Source organism: Mirounga leonina, unplaced genomic scaffold (assembly GCF_011800145.1).
Source record: "Mirounga leonina isolate KUSES-001 unplaced genomic scaffold, KU_Mleo_1.0 Mir_54, whole genome shotgun sequence".
NCBI classification, from domain to species: Eukaryota; Metazoa; Chordata; class Mammalia; order Carnivora; family Phocidae; genus Mirounga; species Mirounga leonina.
In genome coordinates, this window is record NW_023270812.1 from 9,330,911 (window position 1) to 9,345,722 (window position 14,812).

The window sequence follows — 14,812 nt, forward strand, 5'->3', positions numbered from 1 at the left end:
AGGCCAAGCCGGCAGGACATTCTGTGTTGAGACAGACGTGCTAAGTGTGAGATATGGGAAGTGAAAGGGGGCAGTGGGCCGGGAGGTACGGGGGGTGAGGCCCTGAGCAGACTGCTTGAAGGGGGTGGGCTTTCAGCATCTTCAAGGATAGTTGGGAAGATCCTGAGAAGGTCTGCAGGGTAGTCTGGAAACGAGTGGGGCGCTTTCAGGGGGGTCCTATAGAAATTCCCATAAATACACAGATGAAGACAAAAAATGAACAACAAAGACTAAGACAGCGATCAAATTACAAGAATGGTTTGGGGGTGGCTAATCTGGGGGCAGGAGAGAGAAGACAAAGGCAGAGCCAGGCAGGCTGCAGCTGGGGCCGCATGGGGCCCACTGGGGAGGACAGAGGACGGAAGTGCCCGAGGGGAGCCGGCCTGGCTCCCGCGTGTCTGGTTGGAAGGATGGGGAGGGAGGAGCTAAGATAGGAGCTCCCTACATATCAGATACCAGACTGATGGTAAAAACGGGGCCACAGGAGGGCTTAGCAGGGCTGTGAGGAGAGATCCTCGAGCAGTGGTCCATTTGGAAATGAGAATTGGCACGTTCTGCGTACAACCGAACTCACACAGCCGACGGGCTACTGCCAGCCCAAGCCCCGCCTCAACCGCGGGAGCTGAGGCCTCTTGCACGCAAGGAATGGTCCACAGCACCCTCCGGACAGCAGCCCTGCCAGGGGCCGAGGGCCTGGCTCATATGCTCAGGCAGCTAAGGCCAGCAGACAGACAAACAACGGAGCGGCAGCTGGATTTCTGACTTCTCTTCTTCTAAACCCACCTAGTATCCACTAGACCAGCTTCTGCACATGCGAGTGGGAACAAAGGCACCTTCCCCCCCTCGCCCACCACATGCACTCAGCCAGGCCTAGAGGGGACCTGGTGTGTGTGTGTTTGGGGAAGGGAACAGGTTGGCTTAAACACTTTTGAAATCTGAAACAAACTTTAATCATATGAAGGATGACAATATGCTAGGAGGAAGGAAAATCTCATCCCTTAAACAATTCGCCATCCAGTGAGAGAGGTTGGAAACTAGAGGGAAGAGCAAAAGCCGACTAGAGCTTACAGCTGAATACTTTCTCCTCATCACCTTTCCGCAGAACCCTGTGGAAGTCTGTGCTATTCTCCTCCCCCTCTGAAACTTTCCATAGTAAAGTAAATGTAGACCCGAGAGGTAGAGAAGTTCCCCAGGGTCACACAGCGAGAAAGCCAAGCGATGCGAGTGGACTACAGTGATTCCAAAACAGGAGTAGGAAAACTCAAGTCATGTTCCTTGGTCTTTTACGAACTCAGTCTGTGCTTGTCCACTTGCTGCCCAGCTTCCCGCCATCATCATTAACCCCAGAGGAAGGTTTTTGCAAATGGCAGCTACTATGAGACCTCCTTCACCGGGGCATGGGAGGGGTTCGGGAGGTTGAAGGTCGTGAAGGAGGCTCGTATAGAGCTCTCTGCCAAGGTTTGAGTTCAGGCTATACGCTGTCATGGATTTCTCACGTCCCGGGCAAAACGAAATCGTGTTAAAACTTAACAAACCAATTAAAACTTAAATATGTGGGAATCTTGTTATTTTTTTACAACAGGCAATAATGTGAGTCATCAGTTGGCTAGTTGGCCAGAGAATGGGATTAAAGATCAGGTAAATCGTGGCCTTCAAATGAGAAGATCATTGGACACCTGTAGCCTGTAGCCCGAGTTTCTGTCGCCATTTATAACACAGATACGCTGGTTCCAAGGAAAGAGCTGGGAAGGCTAACGAGATGCCATTCTGAATCAGTGCCATTTCCAGTTGCGCACTGAGGAGGCAAAGGTCCTCCTAAAATCGATGGGCTCGGTGCCCAATACAGGGCCACAACTTGTTTCTTGAGTCTTTGGAAAACAAGCACCCCAATTAACAGACTAGCAGACTCGCAGAAGATTGAGATCTACAGGACTGCAACGTGCGGAGCAGTATCATTATAAAAAGTGTGCTCGCGGAAACACCTTCCATTACAAAAAATGTAACAAGCGTATCGAAACACTGATCAACTATTTGCCATAATCCTTGGCTTAAACGACTAGACCCAATCTAGCACATTCTTTACGTGCATTTGGCTTCCCTATCCATTTGGCCATACACGAGCATCTTGCCCCTACAGTCTGTTCTCAACACAGTAGTCAAAATAAACTCCTCTTCCATGTCTCTCCCTAGCCCCAGATACTTGTGGACAGCAGGGCTCTGGTGCTGGCATGCTGGGAAATGACTCTGATACAGAAGTAGCCTTCAAGTTCACGACCAGGAAGGCTGTTGCAGGAATCACAGAACAGAAGGATTCACAGACCGAATGAAGAGGCTCAAATCACAGGGTTCAACGAAATCAACTAGAGACACACCGTGAGAAACAAAGGAAAGGAAATGGGGCAGGTCAACTCACTTGGGTGGAAGACCCTCACTACGTGGACTCAGGTATCTGGTGGCTCCATCACATTCCCGATGACGGTGTGGTGATGAGGACCAGCGCTGAGGCTGAGCAAACCAGCTCAGTAGATGCCTAGAGAGTAAATCCTATGGCGAACCTTCATGGATTCATGACCCAGCATCAACAGGACACACTTGCGGGCAGTCTTGTTTCGTCTGACCCGTCACCCCATCTCCTCCACCTCCAGCTCACTCTGAGGGGAATCCCAGATGTCAGAGCCTCATCCATAAAAGAAATATTGCAGTATGTATCCCTTAAAGATAGGATTCCTTTTGGGTGAAGCTAACCATACTAATACCATTATCAAACCTAAAAAAGAATTCCTTAATATCATCAAAAATCTAGTCAGTGTTTAGGGCGCCTGGGTGGTGCAGTCAGTTAAGCGTCTGACTTTTGGTTTCAGCTCAGGTCATGATCTCAGGGTCCTGGGATAGAGCCCAGTGTTGGGCTCTGTGCTCAGCATGGAGTCTGCTTGAGATTCACTCTCTCCCCCTCTCCCCCAGCCCCTCCTGCTTGTTCTCTCTCTCTCTTTCTAAAATAAATAAATAAATCTTTTAAAAAAAATCTAGTCAGTGTTCAAATTTCCCTGTTGGTCTCATGAGTTCATGAGGAAATTCTTATACGTATCTTTTGATGCTCTGGTACAAGAATTTCCATAGCTGGGTTATAAGCCTAGAAAGGGTATTTCTGGGTAATGTCTTCCTTCAGTATTTCCAGAAGATCTGAATTGTTTTCCAAAGAGGTTACACCAATTGTATATGCCACCTGCAGTGAGTGAGTTTCCACTCGCTTTGCAGCTTGCCCAACAATGGATATCATCAGATTTTATCATTTTTCCTATCTGTTAGGTTTAAAAAGAATGTTATGGTTTCAAATTGCATTTTCCTGATTACTAAGGATTTTGAGTATCCTGTTGAATCTTCTTTTTTAAATTCAATTGCAGGAGTTCTTTTTAAATGTCGGCACCAATCATTTGTCGATGTTATGAACAGCAAACATTCTCCCACTCTGTGACTAGACTATTCCCGTCCTTGATGATGTCTTTTTGTGAAAAGAAAATCTCCATTTCAACATGGTCAAATTTATCACCCTGTTCTTTCCATTTTACCGTCTTTGTGCCTTTGTTTAAGAGAGCCACTCCTGTCCCCAAGATAGCCTCCTATATTCTTAAAGTTTCATAGTCCTGTCGTTTTATGTTTAGGACTTTAATCCACATAGAATTGACTTCTGTGCATGAGATGAGGCAGAGATGCAGTCTCAATGGGGAAAACCAATCGTCCAAGCACCGTTTGCTAAATCATCCACTGTCTCACCAAAGATCAGCAACAAATCTGCTATGCAGCTTCCACTATGCATCTGATTTTGGAGTCTGATTTTTTATGCTAGGCTCTCCCTATTCTAATTCATGGATGATTTTATCCACCCTTGAACCAAAAAAGTGCCGTTTAAATTGCTATAGTAAATCAGGGCCTGAGATCTTGTAGAACAAGCCCCACCTTACCACCTTCTGTTCCCAGTGTGTCCTACCTGTTCCAGCCAGTAGCTCCTCTATGATAACTGCAGAATTAGTTCATCAAATTCCATGAAAAATTACTGAAATTGCATTAAATCTAAAAATCAGATTGAGGAGAACTCACACCATTTAAATATGTGGTATTTCTATTCAAGAGCACAGGTCTTTTTTAATGTCTCTCGATGTTTTATGATTTTTTTTCATAAAGGGCTTACACATTTTTTTACAAATTAACTCAGATAATTTTGATTGTTACCATAAATGTAATTTTTAAAAAACTATTTTATAAAATTTTTTATAATTTTTATGTAGACACTTATCCCATTATAAAATTTCACATAAATCTCATACAGAATCTCATTATAAAGCAAACACTTAGTAACCACCACCCAGGGCAAGAAACAGCCCATTTCCAGCATCCAAGTTCCCTTCCCCATCAAGAGCCCCTCTCTCCCTTTTAAAGTTAACCATTTTCCAGAAACGTATGATACCTTCTGGCCTTGCTATGTTCTTTGGGATTTTTCTATTACAAAAAATAGTTTTATATCTTTTGTAAATGTTGTAGCTTCCTTTTTTTTTTTTTTTTCTTGCTTATAATACTGGCCAAACTTCCAGAAGAGTCTTGAATAGAAATGAAAAGAACAGGCATCCTTCAATTGCTCCCAACTTCAGAAAGGATTCAATATTTCACCATTAAGTACATTTTTTTATAAATACATTTTTAGGTACACTAACAAATTGAGTAATTTCCTTTTTACTCATCAATTGCAATAATTTTTTATTAGAGCAGAAGTTATTGAAATGAACTCTATATTACTGGGGTTAATTTGTTAAGATTTTGCTTAGGACTTTTACAGCTACATTCTTGAATGAGAACAGCCTCCTAGGTTATGCTGGGTTCACAAAAAGAGTTGAGAGATGTGCCTTCCTTTCTCATTTTCTGGAGAGCTCACATATGAATGGTGGCATTATTCCTTACTTAAGTATTTGGAGAATTCACCAGGGAAATCATAGAGGCCTAGAGTTTTCTCATTTTCTTTGTTAGAAGGTTTTGGAAATTATGTATTCAATAACTAGGACTATTTAAATTTTCTATTTCTTCTCACTAAAATAATTTACAAGAATTTATTCAATGTTACTATTGAGATGTCATCTGTTTTTCTAATTGTTATTCCTTTGTAATGATCCGTATTTTCTCCCTGGCGTCTTTAAAGAACTTCATTTTACATTCGTTGTTCTTTTTATGTATTGCTCTTATGATTCCTTGGGATCCCTAAATCTAAGGATTGGTTTCTTTCATCTATTCTGGAATTTTAAAATTTCTTCATTGATATATGCTTCTTCCCCATTCTCTCAATTATTCCTGCTGGAGCTATAATTAAACATATGTTGGATTTTCTTACTAGAGCTTCTGTTTCCTTTGACCCCTCTGTTATATATTCCATTGCTTTGTTTCTGTGCTGTATTTTGGATAATCCATCTTGATCTATATAGTTCACTATCTTCAGGCATGTCGAACCTATTCTTTAACCCCTTCATTATTTTTATATTTATTAATTTTCCACTCTAAAGGCTCTATTTCATTCTTTTTCAAACACTTTTGATTTATTTTAAGAGTCTCCTAATGCTTACTCATAATTTAAAAATTCTTCCTAAAATTTAGACATATAAATCATACTTAGGTATTTTCTTCATCTTTTCATTTCTATTATCTCGACCCTCTGTGAGTCATATTCTGCTGACTCTTTTTTCTATTTGTTCTCATTCATGGTTCTGGGTTTCTGTATGAACAATGTCACATTTATAATGAATATATGATTTAGTTGATGATGCTATTGTTGCCTATCATAACTTTGAATGAAAGAAACAGAAATCTGCCATTTAATTGTTTCTTTGAGAATTTCAACATTTCTTCATCCTTTCCATCATGGCAAGATGCTAGTCTCATTCCTGGTCCACATAGTTGGTCCAATATCGTCTTGCTGTCCTGACCTCCTGGAATGAAGGAAAGGGAAAACTATATATAAACTCCAAAAGCCAAGTGTACCTACTGCCTCTTAGAACCCTAATTCTTGGCCATTTTTCCTATTCACCAAGGAGTTAAGAAACAATTTACCACCACCACCACCCCACTCCTGCTATCATCCTGGGACTCTCCTCTCTTCAGGCTGCTGACCCATCTAATTCTCAGCACCAAAATCCCTGTGACTTTTGCCCCTTTTGCACCCAGGGCAGGTGTTCACTCTCTTGCCTCTGGGCATTGCCCATAGCTGCTCAGACTCAGAAATCCTGCTCAGCATCCTGCTTTGACCACAACCTCCCATCCTCCAACATCTCCTTTTTTCCTTCCCACTCTTAACTTTCCTTTGCTTTCCTGGGGCTCTATGTCATCTAACCCCCTGGGCAGAGAAAAGACAGGAGCCAACCACAACGTGGTGAGTTTGAATCACTTGTTCAAGTCAGAGGTACTGTGGTCATCCTGGGAGGAGCAGGCTCACCTCTTTTGTGTTCTGGAAGCTTAATCCTAAAGGAAAAGAGAAAGAGACAGAGAGACTTGAAGACTATATTTAAATTATTTTTGTCTCCACGCAAATCTAAAAATGGTATTAATGCCAATGCACATTATTTTCTGCAAATATAAGATTTTTTCCACTTCATTGAACTTCATAACATCAAACATTTTGGGATCAAAGATCCCCTTTAAAACCTTAATTTAAAAAAAAAAAACACTCTGAATCCTTTCTCCAAGAAAAATCATAGGTACATAATCATATACAATATATTTTAAGCATTTTAACCACCACCCCCAAGTTTATAAATCTTACGTTAAACACTACAATCTACTAACACTTGCCAATAGATTTCCCCATTCAGTGGCTCTCTGAAGACTGTTTCACTTGTAAATTTTTTATTGTGTGTATGTTCACACTTGTCAATATCTATGCCTCTTTTTTTGATCATATGAATCCATAAGGCTATTATATCTCAGATTGGAAATTACGATCACTGGGGAAATCATGGAAACATTCTTCAAAATTTTGGAAATGAAGCATATACATTTTGTATTAGCATTTTATACTCAACAATTCTGCTTCGGAAAGTGTTTTGAGAGCCACAGATATTGGCTAAATAAAACTGCATGTGCTTCTAACAAAACACACTAATACTCAGCAAAACCAATTACCAGAGAAATGAAAACAAATCACTATTAACAAGAGTGTGGGTGCATGCATGTGCTCGTGTGTGTGTGCAGGAAAAAAAAATCTCTGTTGCAACTTGCATGAAAATCCAAACGACAAAATGACTCAAGAGCGTACACCTGCTGTATGTGTTGGCCTGAAGTTAACATCCGTAAAGCATCTATAATTTAGTAAAATTTGAGGACAACCCAGGAAACAGAGATCAGAGGACAACGGGTGTGAGATGATCCTATCCTGTCTTCAGTTATGGGTTTATATCTGGGTGCCCAGAAGAACGCCATCTGTGACAGAGTCAACTGGAATTAAGAGGAACGCCCAACTCCTTACCGGCCATCGGCCAGCAATGAGTGTGTGCCAGATTTCTCAGGCTTTCTAAAAACCACCTGCCTCTGGGCTAAGCTTCATCTTTATGGTGAAAGAGTATGATGGTTACACTTTAAAGTGTAAGGTGCATTATTTATTAAAATAGTAACTTTGTAAGGACTCCGAAAAAAAAAAGTGGATATTGACAAGATTGCAAGGTAGTGAGACGCTGCCTCCAGGTGCCTCGTCCTGAAGGCTTTCCCATGCCACATCAGAATGATACCACTAAAAACACCTGCCCCACAAACACCACTGAAGCTAACCAGAGGCGGGGCTGCAACTGTGTTTCTCCCTGGTAAGAGGCAGGCTGGCGGATGCTGCTTCTGCTGGCAGACCTGGTCAATGGGAACGGATGTAGGGTGCCAGGCAAAGGAGCACGTACTCCACCACATACTAGATGCTCTCTACGACGGCTCCCTGCGTTACCTGGGGATGTGGAGCTCGGCTTGTACAAAGAGCTCAGCGTCAAAAAAAAAAAAAAAAGAGCTCAGCGTCAGAGAGCTGGTAGCACGTGCTAGGTGGACGTAAAGCACCTTATCAACCTTACTTAACTGAGTCCTCACAACCCTACAGTAGGTACCCCTGTAACCACTGTACAAAACGACACAAGGAGGAAAGCAAGGCCAGGCCTGACAAAGGCGGACGGGGCAGACAGCAGTCAAATCAGCACCGGGAATGCCCATGATGCCATCCTGCCTCGGAGCGAGAAGGGTGGTGGGCACTACATAGACACAGACGGAAAACTGAACCAGAAGGAGCTCATTCATTTCTTCAAGAAAAATTAACCGAGCTCCTGCTGTTTGCCAGTGAGTGAACCAGGAGCAGGGGGCACTGTGGTGAGCAAGACAGCCGGTGTGTGCCCCCCTCCCCCCGTCACTGGGTTTCCAACTGGGGGGGGCATTTGGGGAGGGGTAGGCAGACAAGCGAAGAGCCCATCTGTGGCCGGAGGGGTGGACATCGCTCGATGGGAGGGACAGCACAGCCCCCACCCTCGGACGGGGCCCCGCTGCAAGGCTTCCCTGGGAAAGTGGGCTCAGGCTGACATCTAGCGTGGGAGCCTGCCACACTCGATCTGGCACTCCTAGCTCTCAATTCCGTTTACCCTGTCACTGTCCAATTCTCAAAATCTGCAGCTTGGGATTTTTGCAATATTTATCCTTTCTGGCATTTTTCTAGACCACTCACATGCCACACCGGGCTGCTCGGTGTCCTCTGGTTTTCCGATTGGGATCTTCTGTTTTACCAGCTGGGCTGTCGCCTTTCAGGAAGCAGAGGGTGGGCAGTGCTGTGGGCGGTGGGCCGTGCTGTCCAGGTGGCCCCACGTCCCCTGTCCTCCTGCCCCTGGGCCCTGGCCACACTCCACACAGCCCGTGTCCACTTGGGATCAGGTAATCCAGCTCTGGGAAGCAAACGTGACCTTCAGCTTTTGTTGTTGCCATCTTCATTAATGTCAGAATATGAGCAATAACTTTTAAAACAGAACTTGGTAAAGTGGGACTAGAAGGATCATTAAGAGGTTTATTTATTCATATTTTAATTTTTTTCATTGCATACTATTTGTTATTTTAGGAGAGAGTTCCTTATTGCCAAGAAATACCATTACGTCCCCCATCATACTGCAGGAATCGCCCACCCGAGTAGGGGCCTCGTTGGGCAGCGCCCTGGCGGTGGAGGGATGGGGCAGAGAAACCAGAGAGCAGAAAGGCCAGCGTTGCTTTGGCTGTGCTTTGCTTTTAAGTCAGACTCAAGGTTATATTTTTATCCCTGTAAAACTAAAACTGACCTCTCTCTTCTCTGGCCACCACATCAAGATCCAGAATGGAAATGCAGTTGGATACAAATGGCATGCTTCTTCATCCCACACTCTAGGTGGTGGCCGCTGCTTACAGGCAGCCCTCCTGCATGCATCAGAGCTGTCATTGGAGAGTCTGCTAACACGCAGCAGGGAAGCTTCCCGGTGCTGGCCCCTCGCCCATGGCCCCCCCGGACCTGAGACAGAGCCTCACTGTGCGGCGTCAGCCCAAGACAACACTGACCAGATCTCCAGCTCTGCCCTCTGGGTCCACATCTGCAAACCAGCCGTTCCTCTCCAGCAGTCTGCTCAGGGTAGCACCAAGCAGAGAAAAGCAAACACAGAAGCAAGCTGTCAAGCTCAGCACTCCTTGAACACACAGTGCTGTTGTTAGAATGTCCTCAATATTTTTTCTTGCCAGAGCCTTTGGCTCATATTCATCTTGAACAAAGCAAAGGTAAACGGTGGGTGAAGAAGGTCTTCCGGATCCCGTGCAACATGCTTTCGTGTTCGGAAGAACTACACAGATTATACGGATTTTCGGTATGAACCCCACCCATTATTATAGCCCATGAAATTGCATTTTCCTTGCACTCCTTCAGAGAATTAAAAAGAAAGTCTGGCAATAAAATGGGCCTCAGTCTGGGAAGTTTGGGGCCAAAGAAGAGCTGATGGTTGGAGGGATGGCTCCCGGAGCGGGGCTTGTTTCTGCTAGGCCGTTTGTGGGTGTGGACACGACAGCCTCATAGTTCTAAGCCTGTTTTCTGATCTGTGATGAGAACTCGGATCAGCCAGAGGGATGTCGGGGGGATGAAGTGACGCAGATGCTCAGGGAAGCTTGCACAGGCCCTCACTAGCTGCCACTTGGCTCTCAGTGCTAGTGAGCAATGAACGTGTGTCCCCGTGCTGTCCCCTCCCCCGCCTGCATCCTAGGCTTCCCTGTGACTTTGGGGACAGAGGAGGGGAAGATGTCTCGTAAGGAATTCCCTTCAGGCCTCCATCAGCCCTGGAGCCTCCCCTGGGCTCTGTCCCAGGCCAGACGACAGACCCCACAGTGACTGCCGCAAGGACGTCTCCCTCCCCATAACACCATGGTGACCACTGCAGACCCCACTGGTTCTCACAACAGCTCGGTGAGAGCATGGAGTAAGGATGGCCGTTGCTGCAGTATGTTCGAGGACATAGACTCTAGAGCCAACAGGAGAACTGCTCAGTGTCACCGGCTACTAAGGGTGGCCTTGGGCCAGGCCCCAGGGGACTTCTTCCTTCCTTCCCCCTTGCTTCTCCCAGTGAGGCCGGTGAAGCAGGGTCCAGGGTGAGCCCCCCTGGGCAAGCCCACAGCAAGGCCCTGGGCACTCTGAGCAGGGCGGGGGGCGGGGGGCGGGGGACGGGGGGCAGCAGGCTGAGGGGAAGCAAGAGCCGCTGCCCCCACACAGGGGCCCCTTCACGCTGGGATGAGGCAGGTGCCTAAAGGCCCGGCCTGCCATTTGTCTCTGTACACACGATACAGCAAACACCAAGGTAGAAACAAACACAGCCTTTTATCAACTCCTGGGGAACAGCTGTTGACAAATTGCTTTTCTTGGGAAAGGACTCAGGCCCACGGGTGGGTACACAAGAATTAGAAGATGCGGAGCCGGCCTTTGAGGCACCAGGAACTCAAACAGCTAAAGAATGTACTTGCGGATGGGCAAGTTCGGCCCCAACTGAGGCAGGAGCTCGTGAAAGAGGTAGATACATCCTGGAATGCCTCCTGGAGGAGGTGATGGGTCAGCTACCAAGAGGGAAGAGCTCAACGGAGTGGGTGGAACCCGGTCTCCAAAGACGGACTTTGCCTGCCATCTAAACAGGACTGGAGTGGAGAAAGGAAGCTAGCAAATATGTTAGCCGGAAGAGTCCACAAAACGTGGTCTGGTGTGCGCACATGCCATCCGAAGGCAAGGCACGTTAGTGCTGAGCCTGGTTCACCAGGTTCACCTCTGCTGGGCAGAGCTGGCCAGGCTGCTGCCCCTGTCTCTGCAGCCCCTCCCTGGCTGGAACCTGAGCCCACCACCCGAGGGCGGGGTCCTGGGGCACCCCTGCCTGGGGCCTCGGGGTATTTACCGATGCCTTGGGTCAATGCTCAGGGAGGAGATTCGGTCAATCCCATCACCCTCCATTTGGCCGGGGAGCTGACGCCCTGCAGCGCTGAGATGCACCCCGCACGTTCGAGGCCTTGCCCGAGCATCAGTGCAAAAACCAACACACCGGGTGAAACTTTGCTCCCAGCTTGGCAGCAAATGCGTCAATTTGCGAAGGCATTCTTTGTTTCCAAGTGGGTTTTCCCTAGTCACTGCGTTGCAAAGAATCCAGAGTCTTCGCCCAAGGCTGCACACACACACACAGACACACACACAAGATAAGCAAATGTAATGCAGACCAAATGCAGAAAAGCAAAGCAAACAGGATTTTGGAAAACTTGGTCTTCCATCTATTTAAACTCAAAATTTTGCAGTTTTCTTAGCTACAAAAGTGAATCGGATGTCTCCTAAGCGAGTAAATTACATGCTATAGGGCGCCTGGGTGGCTCAGTTGGTCAAGCGACTGCCTTCGGCTCAGGTCATGATCCTGGAGTCCCGGGATCGAGTCCGGCATCGGGCTCCCTGCTCGGCGGGGAGTCTGCTTCTCCCTCTGACCCTCCTCCCTCTCATGCTCTCTGTCTCTCATTCTCTCTCTCTCAAATAAATAAATAAAAAATCTTTAAAAAAATAAAAATAAAAATAAATAAATTACATGCTATAAAGTGCCCCAAGGAACTCGGGGACCTCAACGTCACTGATGTTTTGGACATGACCCTGGCTTGGCCACATCCAGGGGCAGGAAGCAGGGGTCAGCCCACGGAAAAGGAGCTGACCCCCGTCTGCGCGTTTCTGTGATTACTTGGATCGGTTTAATCCAAACAAAGAGAATATTTTGAAGACGTTCGGCCAATTTTTGATGGGAAGGACCGCCGGCCGAGGGAGGTCACCGGAGCTCACGGAGCTGCCACAGGCGGGATCAGAAGCTGACGTGGGGAATCTTTGGGACAGGAGCCACATTTGCATTTCCGAGGCCAGACCACACTTTTCCTATATATTGCCATTTCCCCGACTGTTTGAACTGATTAAAGGAGCACAGAAAATTACTTACGCCCCTAAATTGCAACAACAAAGGCTGGGTTTCTCTCTTCAATCAAAACAGCATGGCTGGCTGATTCAAATGCTAATAGCCGGGCCTGAATTGGCCACTAAAAGGGAGACACTCTTCCCTGCAAATGACCAGAAAGTCACTCCTTTGCTGCAAGAATCTGCAGGATTCTTCCAGTTGGACGTTCTGTGAAATCGCCCCACGGGAAGCATCACGTGGTGGTCTGGGGTGCAGCCACGCTCCATGCGCGCGGTTCTGCAGGAGAGAGGAGAGCCTTCACTTTGAGAGAGCCTCTGACTCAAAGAACGGGCTCTCTTCTGTGACCCCCTCTCCCGGTTATGTGTCCCGGAAGATATCCACACGCACCTGGCAAAGCCGCCAGTTTGAGAGTTGGTTGCCACCATCTTAATTCCCCCTAATTCCGAAGTGCCTTGCTTCCCTGGGCTCTAAAGAGAGGAAGCAGCTTCTCCTTCTCTGCTCCCTGCCGCCACGCTCTTCGGTCCTCCCACCAGGCTCTGCTTGCTAGGGGAGCTGGACAGCCAGACAGACTTTGGGCCAGAAGATCCAAGTTCACGTCCTACCTCTCAGGTGTGACGCTGGGGCTCTGTGTCTTTGTATGCCGTGTACCTGTTCAGTCCTAAGGGAATGGGGAGACGGAGGCCTACCTCCTCCCACAGGATAGCAAAAATACCCACGATGCTCCCCATGGGATGTAGGGTCAGCAGATCACAGGCCACGGTACCTCCACCACTAAAGCGGACGCTGACCTACGTTTGGAGCCTGAGCCCCAGTCTCTGTGCCAAACACCAGTCTGGGATAGCACCCACTGATCTCAGGGTCCTGGGATCGACAGCACCCACCTTGTAACAGTGGACGAGGGGCTGAGTGCAGGGCATCTGCTCCGTGCCTGGGAAAGCCCTCAGTGTTGGAACACAGAGCCCGGGGAGGTGCCGAATCGGGGCAGATGATGTAGAGGTTTTAAAGACTTCTCTCTTCGGTCTCTCTTTTGCCATTCTTACAGTATTTTTTTAAATATTTGGTTTCGTGTTTGCCTGATCCACCAATCATGCGATTGCTCACATTCTGACTTCGCACCTATCCGGTGCCTAGTGTGGGGCACATCGCTCACCCAGCCACGCACTCTCGTGTTCCTTTGGTGCGTGGGTGAGGTTAGCTCTGTTCTGCTGACGTACTTGGGCTTGGCAGGAGCAACACAGATTTTAAGTTTGTGTGAATAAGACGTTTTAACAAGTTCCAGTTCCGAGGGAATTATTACATAACCCTCAAGGATAATGATCCCTCTCCTCCATGGCTACTCCCTACAGTCCCTGACAATCTCAAAGGACAGGACCTACTGTGGTTTACTGTGTAGATCTACACTATGTCGGTTTCTTTCTTATTGATTAGCCTTTATGACACTTCTTTTACTGGGAAATCATCTGCAACACATTGGAGAGTGACAGTTCTTTCGTGGACCTGTGAAAAGGCTGTGAACACAAGTGTGGAAAGACATATTTAAAATAGGCATCCCCAGGGGTGCCTGGGTGGCTCAGTGGGTTAAGCGTCTGCCTTCAGCTCAGGTCATGATCCTGGGGTCCTGGGAGCCCTGGGACCGAGCCCAGCATCAGGCTCCCTCCTCTGCGAAGGGCCTGCTTCTCCCTCTGCCCCTCCCCCCACCCGTGCTCAATCTCTCAAATAAATAAATAAAATCTTTAACAAAATTGGCATCCCCATGTGTTTTAGAAAGGAGCTCACCTCCTGGAGAAGTCCATGTTAGCAAGGGAAGCAGAATACATCTGATGCAAGCGGCGAAGGTATGCTTCACTTCGGGGATCCTTCTCGTCTGGTTTACAAATAATCTTGTTCTGAAAGAAATGTTTTACTTGTATTTTACGTTCATGTCCTACCTCCAGAGCTAAAACGTAAGACTGTCAAGGATGGGTACCCATCCCTCTTTACATCCTTAGGGCACAGTACTATGACACATGGTAGTGGTACATTGTAATGTTCCTTCAGACGAGCAAATCTAGCACTTGTTCAACTGAGTTTACACTTATTATGCTTTCAGATACGTGTCAAAATATTCCGGGCACACTATAAATACTTAGACTCCTCGGCCTTGGTCGTCCAGGATAAATTAGTTGATAAGAGACCGAAAATGTCTCTGAAAAGCAGTAGTATCTGACAGAGAGCTAGGTTCCCCAGGCTCAGAATGGTTAAAAAAAAAAAATAGATAGATAGATAGATAGATAGATAGATAGATAGATAGATAGATAGATAGA

At 46.7% G+C, this 14,812-nt stretch overlaps 1 protein-coding gene across 2 annotated transcripts in view; it reads right to left on the reverse strand.

Annotated features, from left to right (window-relative positions):
- Window positions 1-4,301: 4,301 nt before the first annotated feature.
- Window positions 4,302-14,812, reverse strand: part of LOC118001781 — a 50,404-nt gene continuing 39,893 nt past the window's right edge. For both annotated transcript variants that reach the window (XM_034991926.1, XM_034991927.1), the window contains 5 exons: window positions 14,286-14,395; window positions 9,610-9,670; window positions 8,759-8,970; window positions 6,437-6,534; window positions 4,302-6,005 (listed from right to left, as the gene is read on the reverse strand). In XM_034991926.1, the coding sequence (XP_034847817.1) occupies window positions 6,465-6,534; window positions 8,759-8,970; window positions 9,610-9,670; window positions 14,286-14,395 (453 nt within the window). In that variant the 3' untranslated portion in view covers window positions 4,302-6,005; window positions 6,437-6,464. The remainder of the gene's footprint in view (window positions 6,006-6,436; window positions 6,535-8,758; window positions 8,971-9,609; window positions 9,671-14,285; window positions 14,396-14,812) is intronic.